Source organism: Pygocentrus nattereri, chromosome 19 (genome assembly GCF_015220715.1).
Source record: "Pygocentrus nattereri isolate fPygNat1 chromosome 19, fPygNat1.pri, whole genome shotgun sequence".
In the NCBI taxonomy this organism is placed as follows: Eukaryota; Metazoa; Chordata; class Actinopteri; order Characiformes; family Serrasalmidae; genus Pygocentrus; species Pygocentrus nattereri.
This window is the reverse complement of record NC_051229.1, coordinates 201669-220834: the sequence shown is the minus strand read 5'-3', so window position 1 is coordinate 220834 and position 19166 is coordinate 201669. Positions and strand designations below refer to the sequence as shown.

The window sequence follows — 19166 nt, the reverse complement described above, 5'->3', positions numbered from 1 at the left end:
TTGGTCAGTGTTACTGCTACTGAGAGCTGAGTGGTCAGTGTTACTGCTACTGAGCGCTGAGTGGTCAGTGTTACTGCTACTGAGAGCTGAGTGGTCAGTGTTACTGCTACTGATAGCTGAGTGGTCAGTGTTACTGCTACTGAGCGCTGATTGGTCAGTGTTACTGCTACTGAGCGCTGAGTGGTCAGTGTTACTGCTACTGAGAGCTGAGTGGTCAGTGTTACTGCTACTGAGCGCTGAGTGGTCAGTGTTACTGCTACTGAGAGCTGAGTGGTCAGTGTTACTGCTACTGAGCGCTGATTGGTCAGTGTTACTGCTACTGAGAGCTGATTGGTTAGTGTTACTGCTACTGAGAGCTGATTGGTCAGTGTTACTGCTACTGAGAGGTGATTGGTTAGAGTTACTGCTACTGAGAGCTGATTGGTTAGAGTTACTGCTACTGAGAGCTGATTGGTTAGTGTTACTGCTACTGAGAGCTGATTGGTTAGTGTTACTGCTACTGAGAGCTGATTGGTTAGAGTTACTGCTACTGAGAGCTGATTGGTTAGTGTTACTGCTACTGAGAGGTGATTGGTTAGAGTTACTGCTACTGAGAGCTGATTGGTTAGCGTTACTGCTACTGAGAGCTGATTGGTTAGCGTTACTGCTACTGAGAGCTGATTGGTTAGCGTTACTGCTACTGAGAGCTGATTGGTTAGAGTTACTGCTACTGAGAGCTGATTGGTTAGCGTTACTGCTACTGAGAGCTGATTGGTTAGAGTTACTGCTACTGAGAGCTGAGTGGTCAGTGTTACTGCTACTGAGCGCTGAGTGGTCAGTGTTACTGCCACTGAGAGCTGATTGGTTAGCGTTACTATACACTACACTATATACATACACACACTAGACAATATACACACAACACACTAAGCACACACATACTAAACACAATACACACACTACACACTATACACACACGCACATTACAAAATATACTCTACACACTATACACACACATATTACACGCTATTCACACACTACACAGACAATATATACACTATACACACACCGATACTCAATACACACATTACACACTAAACACATACACTACACACACACACACACACACACACACACTACACACTATACGCACAACGCTCACAGCACACTCCTGCAGTGCAGCAGGGTGGGACAGCAGTGTCTTCAAAAGCTCAGAATTGCTTTTACAGGGAAACTGTTCAGAGTCGTTCTGAGTGGTTTGGTGTGAAATGCTCGGTTCTAGATAACCTTACCGAGTCAGAACTGTTCCCAGTGGTGGTGATGGGAACCAGACGTCCCTCTAAAAGCTCCTACAGAAAGTTCCTACATGAACTGGTTCTGAATTCACTGCCTGATGACTGAGACGCTGTTTTATGAGAGTTTAGAGAACTTCAACTCCATTCATGGTGGAGGGAGACATGCAGGGCGCTGTGCGGCAAAATAGTCCCCAAAGAAAACTCAGTATTCCAGATTTTCCACTGTTTTCCATCATCAACATTCCATATAAGCTCAGAAGACTCGTGTAGGTTCTCTGGTGGTTCTGGATGGTAAATAAAGTGTCTATATCTGTGTTGTAGTCATGGCGACGCCTGGTTCCCATCACCACCACTGTAAAGACGTCTGAACCATTTCACACCAAACCCTGTGGATCTCTGATTACACCCCACACACTGGATTACGGGGAAATTTAGGAACTGTTCAATTCTGAGAACATTCGGATTATTTTAATGGTAATATGAGTCCTGAACAGCAGAGACTGTAAAAGTCATTTTGGCTGAAACTGTGAAACTGTAACAGCGTCGAGCTGAAATCAACACGAAAAACACCCGACACTGAAGAGCCGAGACACTTCAGTTATTTTACAAAATGATTCATTATTATTGTGATACAAATGTAAACTTGGATTTGTTGTGTTTATGTCGAGCGTTTCTGCTGAAATGGAAAAAAAACGAGACAGAAGATTCACTCTGCAGGATTTCTGTCTTTAAAACAGAATAAATGTTTTTCAGAAGCATTTTAGTAAATAATAACCGTTAGATCATATCTGTACATGAAATACCATCAGAATATCTACAGTACAAGGCAAAAAAAGGTAACTAATGTAAACACACACAAGCCTCTTTCACACATGCACTTCACCGGAATTTGACAGAAATTTGATAGGAATTTAACAGGAAGGGGTTCAGCGTGAACATCATTTAAACCGTTAGAGTCGACAGAGTCGACAGCAGCTGCTACGTTACCGAAAAGATCACAGGCGGCAAAGCTGAACGTTTCAGAGACTGGTTTTGTTTTTATAGCGTTTTTAGTTTATCGTTACCGTTTACAAACTACAGAGTGTCTAATGATGTTACAGACGGAGGTGAGAGAGAGAGAGAGAGAGAGAGAGTGAGAGTGAGAGAGAGAGAGAGAGTGAGAGAGAGAGTGAGAGAGAGAGAGTGAGAGAGAGTGTGAGAGAGAGAGTGAGAGAGAGAGAGAGAGAGAGTGAGAGTGAGAGTGAGAGAGTGAGAGTGAGAGAGAGAGAGAGTGTGTGTGAGTGAGAGTCCTGGGATAAAGTTATTCTTGTACACGATTCAGAAACGAGTTGCCGTTGAAGCTGAGAACGCGCCTTCCTGTTTAAGTGGATTTTAATAGCATGTGAACACGTGAATCCAGATTAAACGCAGTTTAAAGGCGACAGGTGTGAACATCGTATGGCCTGAATGTTACCGGCCTAAAAGAGTCCCGATAATGAGCTTCGTTCACCAACCGCTCTTAAACCCACATACACAGTTCTGACCAAGACTCTGGCTCTCCCCTGTGCTCTACTTTGGGGTTGGTTCTTGGGTAAGAACAGAATCTACACACACTCAAGAACACAAAGGTGAGAACCGTTCTGCGCTTTAAGAAACCGACATGGATCTGACGGAGACTTTTTCTTAGAACCTTTCTCAAGAACACACCTGAGAACAAACTTAGGGAGACACTAGAGAACGAGGCCCAGCATCCCGGCTTTACAGTGTGAAAGAGGTTCAGTCACATTTTACCCAGAATTCTCACACACAATCCTCTACTAGCACACAAGTGTGTGTGTTACAAGTTTTGTTAATGTGCAATAGAAGCAGCAGCATCTCATCACTATTCACTAATTTACAACAAAACAAAGTAGTCAACTGTCACCATCATCATAATCATCATCATCGTGATCATCATCATCATCATCGTGATCATCATCATTGCGATCATCATCATCGTCACATCATTGTCGTCACCTTCATCCTCCTCCGTTCAGCACATGCGTATAAAACACTGACATGTTAAACTTGCAGACTGTTCGATGTACAAAGCCTCGTGATCCTCCACACACGCCGTGTTTGACAGGTTCCTGTCTATGTCGTGCAGATGTTCCTGATGAACATCGTGCAGATGTTGTTTGGTGTGTGTGTGTGTGTGTGTTCAGGCGTCCTGCGGGCCGGGCCGGCGCAGCTCGCGGATCTGTTTGATTAAGTAGGTCTTTTCATCGTTAAACTGCTCGTCCTCAGTGCGATCGTTCTGGAACTTGCTCAGGAACTCGATTAGTTTGGTCTGATTCTTCAGCAGGATGTCCAGGATCGGCTGAGTTTTATTCGGATTGGCCACAAATACCTGCAAAAAATAGAAAAATCACAAAAAACAAACAGCTCATTATAGTGTGTGTACTGGGTGCATCTGAAGGCTGTGTGTCCCCATAAAATGCATGTATACATAGTGAGTGTGTGTGTGTGTGTATTATACGGTGTATTTTGTCTGTATAGTGTGTAATAAATATATACACACACACACACTATATTGCCAAAAGTATTCGGTCGTCTGGCTTCTCACGCATATGAACTTGAGTGACGTCCCATTCTTAGTCCATAGGGTTTAATATGATGTCGGCTCACCCTTTGCAGCTATAACAGCTTCAGCTCTTCTGGGAAGGCTTTCCACAAGGGTTAGGAGTGTTTATGGGAATTTCTGACCGTTCTTCCAGAAGCACATTTGCGAGGTCAGACACTGATGTTGGACAAGAAGGCCTGGCTCACAGTCTCCGCTCTAATTCATCCCAAAGGTGTTCTATGGGGTTGAGGTCAGGACTCTGTGCAGGCCAGTCAAGTTCTTCCACACCAAACTGGCTCATCCGTGTCTTTATGGACCTGCTTTGTGCACTGGTGCTCAGTCATGTTGGAACAGGAAGGGGCCGTCCCCAAACTGTTCCCACAAAGTTGGGAGCGTGAAATTGTCCAAAATCTCTTGGTGCTGAAGCTTTAAGGGTTCCTTTGTGTTTGTATTATATATATATGTATATATATATATATATATATATATATATATATATATATATATATATATATATATATATATATATATATATATGTGTGTATATGTGTGTGTGCGTGCTTTGTATGTGTAGTGTGTATAGTTGTGTGTTTATATACATACATGTGTACACACAATACACTACGCACACACAGACACACACACACCTATACACATTATACACACTTACAACTAATAAATATATATATATATATATATATATATATATATATATATATACACACACACACACACACACACACACACACACACACACATACATACATACATATATATATATATATATATATATATATATAAAGTGTGTATAGCTGTGTGTAGTGTATATTGTGTATATATAGTGTGTGTGTTTTGTATGTGTAGTGTGTATAATGTGCATAGTTGTGTTTGAGCGTAGTGTATTGTCTGTATTGTCAATATACGTAGTATGTATAGTGCATGTGTTTGTATGTGTGTGTATAATGTGCATAGTTGTGTGTGTAGTGTGTATTGTGTGTATACATAGTGTGTGTGTTTTCTATGTGTAGTGTTTGTATAGTATTGTTGTGTGTGTATAGTGTGTATTGTCTGTATATATATATATATATATATATATATATATATATATATATAGGGGTAACACACATATAGTGTATGTGTGTATAATGTGTGTAGTTGTGTGTGTCTATATATAGTGTATGCGCACCTTGAAGACGTGAAAAGCTTCGAACTGGATGTTTCGGCTTTTGTCTCTCAGCAGGTTCATCATCAGTTTGAGGTTTTCTGGTTTGCTGATGTATTTGGTCATTATAGTGAAGTTGTGTCGGTCCAGCAGCAGCTCGCCCAGCAGCTGAGAGAGAGCGACAGAGAGACAGACAGAGAATCATTGTCTGTGTTTACGTGTAAATACATTTGTTAATCTGACTGAACACGTTCCGATTACAGATGAAGACTGAGGTGTTTGTCACTCTGTTCAACAATCTGATGAAAATCTCTTCATATGAGCACTACAAACAATCAGACCCACCATGACGTGCATGCGTGGAGAACCGCTTAGAGTAGACGTTACCATGACAGTGAACACCCATGAGTCCAGTCAGAGTGAGATGAGCAGCAGTGAGCAGTGATTGTGTTTCTGCTCCGCCGTGTTGAACGGTATAAACTCTCACTGTGACGCGACGCTCAAGCAGAACGGACTGAAACTTTCCGATAGGGAATGTAATCGGATTCAGGAGTTTACACGGATATTATTCTTCTATTTAACGGATTATTTACAGGATTACCCACCTTGATCAGTTGGACAGAAATTGTATCATGTATGGCCTCAATCAGACCAGACTATAGTCGGATTATTAAAACATTATTAGGTTGCATGTGAACGTGGCTAATGTTAGTACAATGACAAAACACACACAAAATGTTCCTCACCTTCAGAACAATACAGACACCTTCAGGAAACCTCAAATATCCTGTAGAACAGCTCAAACACACACACACACACACACACACACGCACACACAGTCTTCTACCTTCAGCGACTGTCTCTTGGTCACGTAGTTCTCTGAATACAGGAGCTTCTCGTATTCAGTGAAGAACTTCAGAAATGCAGAAAAAGAGAGAATTATTACTCATTTAGATTATTTATCATTTTCCCAAATCAATACATTTAAATAATGCCTCAGCCTGAAGGATCCAAAACCCTAAGAGAGTTTCAGATCAGTGATGAAGAGCATTTCATTTCCAATGAGCTCCACATCATCATCTACCATCAGAACATCTGCTCTCCACAGATACAGTCACACTCACACTGAGAAACACTGCACACACTTCGTCACTTCACTCATTGACTTAATTGCCAACACCACTAAAACTACCAATAAACAGGAGACAGAGACTAAAACATCCTACAACATCCTAGATGCCTGATATTTAATTATATTATAACTTAATTTTGTGGTATTTAATGTGTTTATTAAAGTGTATAATGTTTGGGTGGAAGGTGTTTGATAATCTGTTTAAACTGCAATTTTCTCCAGCAGCCTCAGTGTTTAATGCTGAAAAACCACTGACTGTTTTGTTGTATTACTCAGTGAAGCTGATGTAGAACATCTAACAGAAACAGTAAAAATAAAACCTCACATCACCGACATTCACACGAACAGACAAAAACACTTTAACAGCACAAACAGAACCAAACAGGACTGATAAACTGATGATAAACTGATGGTTTGTGATGCGACGAAGTGAAATCTCACCCTGTCGTAATGCTGCTCCAGAAACTCAGCGCTCAGCAGTTTGTGCCTCGTTAATAAATCCTGGAAAAGAAACAACAGTAAGGAGAACACTCGCCACACACCGTCAACATTTACTACAACAAACAGCCAGGACAAACGCCCCCTACAGGGCTGATAAGTTCAGTAATTCCCAAACGTTTTGGGCAACTTTAAAGCAGCTCTTCAGCTCTCCGTTCTGGTCCTGAAGCTCCTGCTCTGCTGCAGTTCAGGAGGAGTTTGTTAATGAGCTGCTCAGGTGTGTTGTTCAGTGTTTTGTCTGATTCTCTGTGCTGTGATTCCCATTTTTGTAAAGCTGCTTTGTGACAACATCAGTTGTAAAAAGCGCTATATAAATAAATTTGATTTGATTTGATTTGTTGGAGCAGGTAAATCATTCATATGCAGTAATACTGGACACACCTGTTACATCAAATGATTCAGAGAATGATTCAAAAATACAAAACCTTTAGAATCTTCTTCTGGAACATCTTCAACTCAAATGTTTACTGAAACTAACTTAAAACAGAAAATCTTCACACTAGATGCTCAGTCCAGCTTCAGGATTTAAAATGCTGGCAGATACATTTACATAATCAGCAATTTTATTAATAAACTAATTAAACACAGTCATTCTAAATCAAACAGCGTCACTAAACACTGTAATACTGAATTAAATAGTGTAATTAAACATTCATTTTGGTTAGTTTACACAGAAATCCAGTGATGCTTCTAATTTCAGTATTTTGTTGGATGCTCCTGCGTTAAACAGCTCACAGAAGTCTCGGTAAACAGATGCGCTGAAGAACCTCGTGCTGAAGAACCTTGCACTCACCTTGAAGGTGGCGAAAGCATCCGAAGCGATGTCGAAGGTGGACATCTCCACGTATCTGAAAAAGTCGTAGAAATGTTCAGACCACAGTGTGATTTTGGCGAGCGGCTCGTGACGGATACACTCTCTCAGCATGATCCCACAGTTCAGCGCGATCTCCGGAGACTCATACCTGCAGAAACAAAGACGAATGAGTTAAGCTGACCCACCCTGGGTTTCCAGAGCACACGCTTGTCTCTGTGTTACAGTATGATGTTGACACTGAGTCCAATCAGCTTCACTTCACCAGCACTTCGGAATCGTTTAGAAACTGAAGATACAAATTACTATCCTTCTGTTATTCAAGTCAGCCCTACAGGGCCTTTGTTGGCATATTCCGAGCTTAATAAGACAAGTTTTTGGTGGGAGACGGTTCTAGACTGCGGGCAGGTCAGTTTTAGAACCTCCAATTACGCAGCTGTGCTGCTATAACACACACAGAATGTTTCTTGGTGCGTCATGTTAAAATAATAATGAACATTCCTGAAAAAGACGGTGTTTAAAAGGCAGCGTATGAATCTCCAAACTGTGTTCAATGTTAATGGAGCTTTTACAGATATGCAGGTTACCCACTAAATATGATTGTGTTCCTGTGTGTGTGGGTGTGCTTGTGTGTGTGTTAGTACGTCTGTGTGTGATTCTGCGTGTATTTCTGTGTGCGTTTCTCTGTGTGTGTGTGAGTGTGTGTCTGTCTCTGTGTGTGTGTGTGAGTGTTCAATTCTGTGTGTGTGTGAGAGTGTGTCTGTCTGTGTGTGTGTGTGTGTGAGTGAGTGAGTGTGTATGAGTGAGTGTGTATGAGTGAGTGTGTGTGTGTGAGTGAGTTTGTGTGTGAGTGTGTGTGTGTGCGTCTGTGAGTGTGTGAGTGAGTGAGAGTGAGTATGAGTGAGTGAGTATGAGTGTGTGAGTCTGTGTATGTGTGTGTGCGCGCGTCTGTGAGTGTGTGTGTGCGCGTCTGTGAGTGTGTGTGTGCGCGTCTGTGAGTGTGTGTGTGCGCGTCTGTGAGTGTGTGTGTGCGCGTCTGTGAGTGTGTGTGTGCGCGTCTGTGAGTGTGTGTGTGAGTCTGAGTGAGTGAGTGTGAGTGAGTCTGAGTGAGTGAGTGTGAGTGAGTGAGTGTGAGTGAGTGTGAGAGTGAGTGAGTGAGTGTGTGTATGAGTGAGTGTGAGCGAGTGTGTGTGTGTGTGTGTGTGTGAGTCTGAGTGAGTCTGAGTGAGTGTGTGTGTGAGTGAGAGTGTGTGTGTGTGAGTGAGAGTGTGTGTGTGTGAGTGAGAGTGTGTGTCTGTGAGTGAGAGTGTGTGTCTGTGAGTGAGAGTGTGAGTATGTCTGAGTGAGTGTGTGTATGAGTGAGTGTGAGCGAGTGTGTGTGCGAGTGAGTCTGAGTGAGTGTGTGAGTGAGTCTGAGTGAGTGTGTGTGAGTGTGTGAGTGTGTGTCTGTGAGTGAGCGAGTGTGTGTGTCTGTGAGTGAGTGTGTGAGTGAGTGTGTGAGAGTGAGTGAGTGTGTGTCTGTGAGTGAGTGTGTGTGCGTGTGTGTGAGTCTGAGTGAGTGTGAGTGAGTGTGTATGTGTGAGTGAGAGTGTGTGTCTGTGAGTGAGTGAGTGTGTGTGAGTGTGTGTGAGTCTGAGTGAGTGTGTGTATGAGTGAGTGTGAGCGAGTGTGTGTGAGTCTGAGTGAGTCTGAGTGAGTGTGAGAGTGTGAGTGAGTGTGTGTATGTGTGAGTGAGAGTGTGTGTCTGTGAGTGAGTGAGTCTGAGTGAGTGTGTGTATGAGTGAGTGTGAGCGAGTGTGTGTGTGAGAGTGTGTGTGTGAGTGAGTGAGTGAGTGTGTGTGTCTGAGTGAGTGTGTGTATGAGTGAGTGTGAGCGAGTGTGTGTGTGTGTGAGAGTGTATGTATGTCTGAGTGAGCGTGTGAGTCTGAGTGAGTGTGCTTGAGTCTGAGTGAGTGTGCTTGAGTCTGAGTGAGTGTGCTTGAGTCTGAGTGAGTGTGTGTGAGTCTGAGTGAGTGTGTGTGAGTCTGAGTGAGTGTGTGTGTGAGTGAGTGTGAGCGAGTGTGTGTGTGAGAGTGTGTGTGTGTGTGTGTGACTGTATGTATGTCTGAGTGAGTGTGTGAGTCTGAGTGAGTGTGTGAGTCTGAGTGAGTGTGTGTGAGTCTGAGTGAGTGTGTGTGTGAGTGTGAGCGAGTGTGTGTGAGTCTGAGTGAGTCTGAGTGAGTGTGAGAGTGTGAGTGAGTGAGTCTGAGTGAGTGTGTGTGAGTGTGTGAGTGAGTGAGTGAGTGAGAGTGTGTGTCTGTGAGTGAGCGAGTGTGTGTGTCTGTGAGTGAGTGTGTGAGTGAGTGTGTGAGAGTGAGTGAGTGTGTGTCTGTGAGTGAGAGTGTGTGTGCGAGTGAGTCTGAGTGAGTGTGTGTGAGTGTGTGTGAGTCTGAGTGAGTGTGAGTGAGTGTGTATGTGTGAGTGAGAGTGTGTGTCTGTGAGTGAGTGAGTGTGTGTGAGTGTGTGTGAGTCTGAGTGAGTGTGTGTATGAGTGAGTGTGAGCGAGTGTGTGTGAGTCTGAGTGAGTGTGAGAGTGTGAGTGAGTGTGTGTATGTGTGAGTGAGAGTGTGTGTCTGTGAGTGAGTGAGTCTGAGTGAGTGTGTGTATGAGTGAGTGTGAGCGAGTGTGTGTGTGAGAGTGTGTGTGTGAGTGAGTGAGTGAGTGTGTGTGTCTGAGTGAGTGTGTGTATGAGTGAGTGTGAGCGAGTGTGTGTGTGTGTGAGAGTGTATGTATGTCTGAGTGAGCGTGTGAGTCTGAGTGAGTGTGTGTGAGTCTGAGTGAGTGTGTGTGAGTCTGAGTGAGTGTGTGTGTGAGTGAGTGTGAGCGAGTGTGTGTGTGAGAGTGTGTGTGTGTGTGTGACTGTATGTATGTCTGAGTGAGTGTGTGAGTCTGAGTGAGTGTGTGTGTGAGTTACCCTTTGAGCAGCATGAACAGGATGTTCTGTTGAGTGCACAGATATTCCACTGTTGGCGTTCTTGTTCCGATCTGCCGTCTCAGGATATTATTGAAAATTTGAGCGACATCTTTCTTTCCCTGAAAACAACAAAAAACAAAAAATAAAAAAAGAATAGAAAAAATAAAGTCTTCACTCTCAGCTTTAATTCTGGGTAAAGTGGAGAAAAATGAAGGACGGAAGGAACCTCACTCTGCTCACCTCACTGCACACTTACACTCCTGCTGTTCATGATCAAGTCCACTCAGAAATGAAATAAACGCACCACAATAATAACAATATTAATAACAGCGCAGCAAACAGTAACTGTTATCTTAAACCTAAACCATTACTGAGGCCACGCCCACTTCTTAGAGCCTCTCCACCTGAAAGGAATGAAGACCCAGTTACATTCCTCTCTTCGAGCAGATCTGAGACGGTCATGAATTCAGGAATCTGGAAATATAGGATGGACCCCCCCCCATTCCCCCCGAACTCCAGCCCACCCACCTCGAAGTCGATGAGCTGCAGGTGTGTGATGAGTGTGGTGAGCAGGCCGGTGTTGTAGAGCTCCTGCGCAAGCTGAGCGACAGCCTCCGTCTGAGGCTCCTTCTCACTGGAACCGTACAGGATCTCCTTCATCGCCAGCAGAGACTTCGACACCTCCTCATTGGCCTGAACACACCATCGTTACCACAATCATTAATACACTGTTAATACAGTGTTGCCATCGTTAACACACTAACAGACCATTGTTAACACACACTAATCATTAACACAATAATCATCCATCCATTTTCTAAGCCGCTTCTCCGTCAGGGTCGCGGGGGGATGCTGGAGCCTACACACACTAATCATTAACACACTAATCATTAAGGGCACAAAACATCATCAGGGACAGTGCACACCCCCAGCACAGACTCTTCACACTCCTACCTTCAGGCAGACGTTTCAGAAGCAAGTCCAGGACGACAAGACTGACCAACAGTTTCTATTCACAGGCCATCAGGCTGGTGAGCACCTCACTCACTGCTTCTCCCCCTCCCAATCTGAACTGATTTAACCTTCCACTCAACAGCTGCACCTTACCTGCACTGCACTGCTGCTGTTAGAACAACACTGTTTACACCTATTACTGCACAGAGTAACATTGTTTACTGTTTACATCTGTTACTGCACAGAGTAACATTGTTTACTGTTTACATCTATTACTGCACAGAGTAACATTGTTTACTGTTTACATCTGTTACTGCACAGAGTAACATTGTTTACTGTTTACATCTATTACTGCACAGAGTAACATTGTTTACTGTTTACATCTGTTACTGCACAGAGTAACATTGTTTACTGTTTACATCTGTTACTGCACAGAGTAACATTGTTTACTGTTTACATCTATTACTGCACAGAGTAACATTGTTTACTGTTTACCTCTATTACTGCACAGAGTAACATTGTTTACTGTTTACATCTATTACTGCACAGAGTAACATTGTTTACTGTTTACATCTGTTACTGCACAGAGTAACATTGTTTACTGTTTACATCTATTACTGCACAGAGTAACATTGTTTACTGTTTACATCTGTTACTTGATGCACTTTATGAACAGCTGCTCCACATATTTGCACATACACACGTGTAACTTTAATCTTATTTCAACTTTGCACATACTGTACACTTTTTGCTTTTACCTTTTACTGCGGTTTATTTTTAGAGTTATTCTTATATTTTCTGTTTTTATTCTCTTAAGAGTTTATTTGGTGAATGGAGGAACAGCAAAGTAATTTCATTGTACAGTAACTGCCTGCTCTGCTGTGCACACGACAATAAAACTCTTGAATCTTGAATTAACACACTAATCATTAACACACTAATCATTAACACACTAATCATTAACACACTAATCATTAACACAGACCATCGTTAACACACACTAATTGTTAATACACGCCATCGCTAACACAATCATTAACACTATAACAGACCACTGTTAACACACACTAACCATAACAGTTTGATAGTGAGTTTATGTGTGTGTATGAGTTTGTGTGTGAGTGAGTGTGTATGAGTTTGTGTGTTAGGGTTAGATAATGAGTGAGTTTATGTGCATGCATATGTGTGTCATACCTTCTCAGCCTTTTTGTCTGAAATGTCATGTTTCTCCAGAACCATCATGCTCTCCTTCAGATTCTTCACAATGTCTGCTGGACACTTGTGAGATTTACCGAAAGGAAACGGCATAGCAGCTCTGCTGTCACGGTGACCAGGTGAGCGCACCTGAGTGAGAGAGAGAGAGAGAGAGAGAGAGAGAGAGAGAGAGAGAGAGAGAGAGAGAGAGAGAGAGAGAGAGAGATTAAGGAGTAAGTCCACTATTTCCAGCATAATTTCCACTCTGGGCTGCTGGGCTGCTGGACGTTAGCCACCAGACTCAAACAGCAGAGGCCCGTCTTCGGCGAGGGAAGGCGTCTCGAGCCTTAACGGTATGAGTCACTGACTCAAACCGCCGAACATTCTCTAAAACCGCGACAGCTACCTCCTAACGATCTGCTCAGCAGGTCTGCTCCGACATAACCCGAGTCCCCCTGAATGGGTTCCATTCGGTCTGACATCGAGGTCGCAGCCTGCGCCGCCGGCCAGCCAGGGTTCACTGCGGCGGCACTAACCGGCGTCGCATCCGATTCAGTTCCCACTCAGATTAACGCTCCCTTGTATAAACCGAGCGCTCACTGAACGTTAACTGCTGCTCTTTCCCTGAGGCGCCCCAGCGCGCAGAGTACAGCCAGAGGGGGCGCTGCAGAGGCAGAACTGACCACGATAAAAACCACATTTCTACCGCTCGGAAAGATGTTGTTCACACTTTAGGAGCAGCTGGTCTGGTCTATGATTACAGAGCAGAGCCCGTCAGCGGGTCCTGTGGTCAGTTAGTTCATTTAACCCCAGCTGCTGATTCAACGTCAACGCAGACTTTACTGGCCATTACAAACACATATAACGTCATTTTACTGTGACGTGTTTTACAGAAAGCTCAGACCGCCGGGCAGCAGCCTGGACACCCACCAGACTGCCGAACGCACATCAGCACCAACCACAAAGCCCCCCACGCTCCACCTTAAACGGTGCAGGAGCTACGGAGCTATTTAAGGTAGAACGGAAAGACGACAATCAGAAGCGGGTTCTACTGCAGCGCTGCGGTCACTGCACTAGCCCGAGTTTCGGTATTGGAGGGATTAGGGTTTAGGGTTTAGGGTTGAGGGTAGTCACCTCTATAAACTCACAGTGGAACAGCGCTAAAGCTAATGCTAACGGGCGCTTACCCGCCGCCCCGCTTTGTAAACAGAAAGAAAAGCCGAACCTCTGAAGCGCGTTTCCGGTTGTTTCCGGCTGTTTCTGGGCTGCGCTGCGACTTTATTCCCCGGAAATTCCGCCGGACGCGCTTTTAATGCTAATGCTAACGCAGCACCTCCACAACTGCTGCGTCTTCTTCCACGACGCTACAGCGATATTACAGAGCTCTGCTGCCCCCTGCTGCCTTCTAACGTTCCCTACAGCGCTCTACTGCCCCCTACTGCCTTCTAGTGTTTTCGACAGCTCTCTACTGCCCCCTACTGCCTTCTAACGTTTTCGACAGCTCTCTACTGCCCCCTACTGCCTTCTAACGTTCCCTACACCTCTCTTCTGCCCCCTACTGCCTTCTAACGTTTCTATAGCTCTCTACTGCCCTACACTGCCTTCTAACGTTTTCTTCAGCTCTCTATTGCCCCCTACTGCCTTCTAACGTTTTCGACAGCTCTCTACTGCCCCCTACTGCCTTCTAACGTTCCCTACACCTCTCTTCTGCCCCCTACTGCCTTCTAACGTTTCTATAGCTCTCTACTGCCCTACACTGCCTTCTAACGTTTTCTTCAGCTCTCTATTGCCCCCTACTGCCTTCTAACGTTTTCTTCAGCTCTCTACTGCCCCTACTGCCTTCTAATGTTCCCTACAGCTCTCTACTGCCCCCTACTGCCTTCTAACATTTTCTACAGCTCTCTACTGCCCTACACTGCCTTCTAACGTTCCCTACAGCTCTCTACTGCCTTCTAACATTCCCTACAACTCTCTACTGCCTCCTACTGCCTTCTAACGTTCCCTACAGCTCTCTTCTGCCCCCTAGTGCCTTCTAACGTTTTCTACAGCTCTCTGCTGCCCTACACTGCCTTCTAACGTTCCCTACAGCTCTCTACTGCCTTCTAACATTCCCTACAACTCTCTACTGCCTCCTACTGCCTTCTAACGTTCCCTACAGCTCTCTTCTGCCCCCTACTGCCTTCTAACGTTTTCTTCAGCTCTCTACCGCCCCTACTGCCTTCTAACATTTTCTACAGCTCTCTACTGCCCTACACTGCCTTCTAACGTTCCCTACAGCTCTCTACTGCCTTCTAACGTTCCCTACAGCTCTCTACTGCCCTCTACTGCCTTCTAACGTTCCCTACAGCTCTCTACCGCCCCTACTGCCTTCTAACATTCCCTACAACTCTCTACTGCCTCCTACTGCCTTCTAACGTTCCCTACAGCTCTCTACTGCCCTACACTGCGTTCTAACGTTCCCTACAGCTCTCTACTGCCCCCTACTGCCTTCTAACGTTTTCTACAGCTCTGTACTGCCCCCTATTGCCATCTCATGTTCCCTACAGCTCTGTTCTGCGTCCTACCACCTTCTCATGTTCCATACGGCTCTCTACTGCCCCCTACTGCCTTCTAACGTGTGACAGCTCTCTACTGCCCCCTACTGCCTTCTAACGTTCGCTACAGCTCTCTACTGCCCCCTAACGTTCCCTACAGCTCTCTATTGCCCCCTACTGCCTTCTAACGTTTTCTACAGCTCTCTACTGCCCTACACTGCGTTCTAACGTTCCCTACAGCTCTGTACTGCGTCCTACCACCTTCTCATGTTCCATACGGCTCTCTACTGCCCCCTACTGCCTTCTAACGTTCCCTACAGCTCTCTACTGCCCCCTACTGCCTTCTAACGTGTGACAGCTCTCTACTGCCCCATACTGCCTTCTAACGTTCCCTACAGCTCTCTACTGCCCTCGAACTGCCTTCTAATGTTCCCTACAGCTCTCTACTGCCCCCTACTGCCTTCTAATGTTCCCTGCAGCTCTCTACCGCCCCTACTGCCTTCTAACATTCCCTACCGCTCTCTACCGCCCCTACTGCCTTCTAACATTCCCTACAACTCTCTACTGCCTCCTACTGCCTTCTAACGTTCCCTACAGCTCTCTACTGCCCCCTACTGCCTTCTAATGTTTTCTTCAGCTCTCTACTGCCCTACACTGCCTTCTAACGTTCGCTACAGCTCTCTACTGCCCCCTAACGTTCCCTACAGCTCTCTATTGCCCCCTACTGCCTTCTAACATTTTCTACAGCTCTCTACTGCCCTACACTGCCTTCTAACGTTCGCTACAGCTCTCTACTGCCCCCTAACGTTCCCTACAGCTCTCTATTGCCCCCTACTGCCTTCTAACGTTTTCTACAGCTCTCTACTGCCCTACACTGCGTTCTAACGTTCCCTACAGCTCTGTACTGCGTCCTACCACCTTCTCATGTTCCATACGGCTCTCTACTGCCCCCTACTGCCTTCTAACGTTCCCTACAGCTCTCTACTGCCCCCTACTGCCTTCTAACGTGTGACAGCTCTCTACTGCCCCATACTGCCTTCTAACGTTCCCTACAGCTCTCTACTGCCCCCCAACTGCCTTCTAACGTTCCCTCAGCTCTCTACTGCCCCCAACTGCCTTCTACCGTTCCCTACCGCTCTCTACTGCCCTCTACTGTTTTCTAACGTTCCCTACAGCTCTCTACTTCCTCCTACTGCCTTCTAACCTTCCCTACAGCTCTCTACTGACCCCTACTGCCTTCTAACGTTCCCTACAGCTCTCTACTGCCCCCTACTGCCTTCTAACGTTCCCTACAGCTCTCTACTGCCCCCTACTTCCTTGTAACGTTCCCTACAGCTCTCTACTGCCCCCAACTGCCTTCTAACGTTCCCTACAGCTCTCTACTGCCCCCTACTGCCTTCTTACATTTTCTACAGCACTCTACTGCCCCATACTGCCTTCTAACGTTCCCTACAGCTCTGTACTGCCTTCTAACGTTCCCTACAGTTCTCTACTGCCCTCTACTGCCTTCTAACGTTCCCTACAGCTCTCTACTGCCCCCTAACGTTCCCTACAGCTCTCTACTGCCCCTTACTGCCTTCTAACGTTTTCTACAGCTCTCTACTGCCCTACACTGCCTTCTAACGTTCCCTACAGCTCTCTACTACTCCCTACTGCCTTCTAACGTTCCCTATAGCGCTCTACTGCCCCATACTGCCTTCTAACGTTCCCTACAGCTCTCTACTGCCCCATACTGCCTTCTAACATTCCCTACAGCTCTCTACTGCCTTTTAACGTTCCCTACAGCTCTCTACTGCCCCCTACTGCCTTCTAACGTTCCCTGCAGCTCTCTACTGCTCCATACTGCCTTCTAGCGTTCCCTACAGCTCTCTACTGCCCCCTACTGCCTTCTAACGTTCCCTACAGCTCTCTACTGCCCCCCAAATGCCTTCTAACGTTCCCTCAGCTCTCTACTGCCCCCAACTGCCTTCTACCGTTCCCTACAGCTCTCTACTGCCCTCTACTGTTTTCTAACGTTCCCTACAGCTCTCTACTGCCCCCTACTGCCTTCTAACGTTCCCTACAGCTCTCTACTGCCCCCTACTGCCTACTAACGTTTTCTACAGCTCTCTACTGCCCCCTACTGCCTTCTAACGTTCCCTACAGCTCTCTACTGCCCCATAATGCCTTCTAACGTTCCCTACAGTTCTCTACTGCCTCCTACTGCCTTCTAACGTTTTCTTCAGCTTTCTACTGCCCTCTACTGCCTTCTAACCTTCCCTACAGCTCTCTACTGCCCCTACTGCCTTCTAACGTTCCCTACAGCTCTCTACTGCCCCCTACTTCCTTGTAACGTTCCCTACAGCTCTCTACTGCCCCCAACTGCCTTCTAACGTTCCCTACAGCTCTCTACTGCCCCCTACTGCCTTCTAACATTTTCTACAGCTCTCTACTGCCCCATACTGCTTTCTAACGTTCCCTACAGCTCTGTACTGCCTTCTAACGTTCCCTACAGTTCTCTACTGCCCTCTACTGCCTTCTAACGTTCCCTACAGCTCTCTACTGCCCCCTAACGTTCCCTACAGCTCTCTACTGCCCCTTACTGCCTTCTAACGTTTTCTACAGCTCTCTACTGCCCTACACTGCCTTCTAACGTTCCCTACAGCTCTCTACTACTCCCTACTGCCTTCTAACGTTCCCTATAGCGCTCTACTGCCCCATACTGCCTTCTAACGTTCCCTACAGCTCTCTACTGCCCCATACTGCCTTCTAACATTCCCTACAGCTCTCTACTGCCTTTTAACGTTCCCTACAGCTCTCTACTGCCCCCTACTGCCTTCTAACGTTCCCTGCAGCTCTCTACTGCCCTCTACTGCCTTCTAACGTTCCCTACAGCTCTCTACTGCCCCCCAACTGCCTTCTAACGTTCCCTCAGCTCTCTACTGCCCCCAACTGCCTTCTACCGTTCCCTACAGCTCTCTACTGCCCTCTACTGTTTTCTAACGTTCCCTACAGCTCTCTACTGCCCCCTACTGCCTTCTAACGTTCCCTACAACTCTCTACTGCCCCCTACTGCCTACTAACGTTTTCTCCAGCTCTCTACTGCCCCCTACTGCCTTCTAACGTTCCCTACAGCTCTCTACTGCCCCATAATGCCTTCTAACGTTCCCTACAGCTCTCTACTGCCTCCTACTGCCTTCTAACGTTTTCTTCAGCTCTCTACTGCCGTCTACTGCCTTCTAACCTTCCCTACAGCTCTCTACTGCCCCTACTGCCTTCTAACGTTCCCTACAGCTCTCTACTGCCCCCTACTGCTTTCAAACATTCCCTACAGCTCTCTACTGCCCTCTACTGCCTTCTGCTCTTTCCTACAGTTCCCTAATGAACGCTCCTGTCCTTCTACTGTTCCCTAGAAATGTCTACTGACCTCTACTGCTTTCTAACTTTCACTACATCTCTCTACTGCCCTCTACTGCCACTTTTTGCCTTCTAATGTCCTGTGCATCTCTCTACTGACCCCTGCATCCTCCACAAAGTACATAGATGTACGGGGAAGAGACATAAAGATCCCTTATCTTAAACTCAGGCATGTGAGATTGGTGTGATGTGCAGGTTCTGCTGGTGCCTCTTATAAAGTACCAGTCATACTTTTTAAATTAGCAGGTTCCCATCTACAGTCTGAACCCGAATTCTAATTACGAACACAATGCAGCTCACGTTCACTTAATAAATCAATGCATTTTTACTCACATGTCACACTGGGAGGCTGCATAGTTTGGCCTCATCCTCAGATGGCTGGAACTCCGTTCACCACTGGCACTGCTGGATTTGTAACGTTTATGGAGAATGAAGTGGGTGGTGGCCTCGTGGTTTTTAACACCATCTCCTGTGTCATTCTCAGCTAAAAGGACATGAGTCTGAATCTGTGTGGAGATGTTGTGATGGTGTGAATTTCCAGTCTGTAGTTCTGCTGAAAAGCTCTGAGTATGAACAGTCTTCGTGTGTGAGCCACATCAGTCATGTAGTGGCTGTTAGTATGGTCAGCTTAGACCATCACAGAACAGCTGGAACTACTGAGACACATCACAGAGACG

At 45.7% G+C, this 19166-nt stretch overlaps 1 protein-coding gene across 3 annotated transcripts; it reads right to left on the bottom strand.

Annotated features, from left to right (window-relative positions):
• Positions 1 to 1979: 1979 nt before the first annotated feature.
• Positions 1980 to 13942, bottom strand: cab39 (calcium binding protein 39). Of its 3 annotated transcripts, none has more exons than XM_017688080.2 (9): positions 13785 to 13942; positions 12560 to 12709; positions 10940 to 11104; positions 10412 to 10530; positions 7441 to 7609; positions 6591 to 6650; positions 5865 to 5930; positions 5042 to 5185; positions 1980 to 3642 (listed from the first exon to the last, which is right to left on the bottom strand). In XM_017688080.2, exons 2-9 carry the CDS (start codon positions 12671 to 12673, stop codon positions 3454 to 3456), a joined length of 1026 nt encoding a protein of 341 aa, XP_017543569.1. In that variant the 5' UTR covers positions 12674 to 12709; positions 13785 to 13942; the 3' UTR covers positions 1980 to 3453. The 3 variants fall into 3 exon arrangements, with proteins under 3 accessions (XP_017543569.1, XP_017543570.1, XP_017543572.1); XM_017688081.2 differs by lacking the exon at positions 13785 to 13942 and adding an exon at positions 13694 to 13713; XM_017688083.2 differs by lacking the exon at positions 13785 to 13942 and adding an exon at positions 12966 to 13406.
• Between the last annotated feature and the right edge of the window lie 5224 nt (positions 13943 to 19166).

Coding starts and splice junctions, on each gene's coding strand:
- cab39 (XM_017688080.2), bottom strand. CDS start 12,673: ATGCCGTTTCCTTTCGGTAAATCTCACAAGTGTCCAGCAGACATTGTG. Junction 11,105..12,559: donor CAGACAAAAAGGCTGAGAAG/GTATGACACACA, acceptor TGGTGTGTTCAG/GCCAATGAGGAGGTGTCGAA. Junction 5,931..6,590: donor TGGAGCAGCATTACGACAGG/GTGAGATTTCAC, acceptor GCATTTCTGAAG/TTCTTCACTGAATACGAGAA.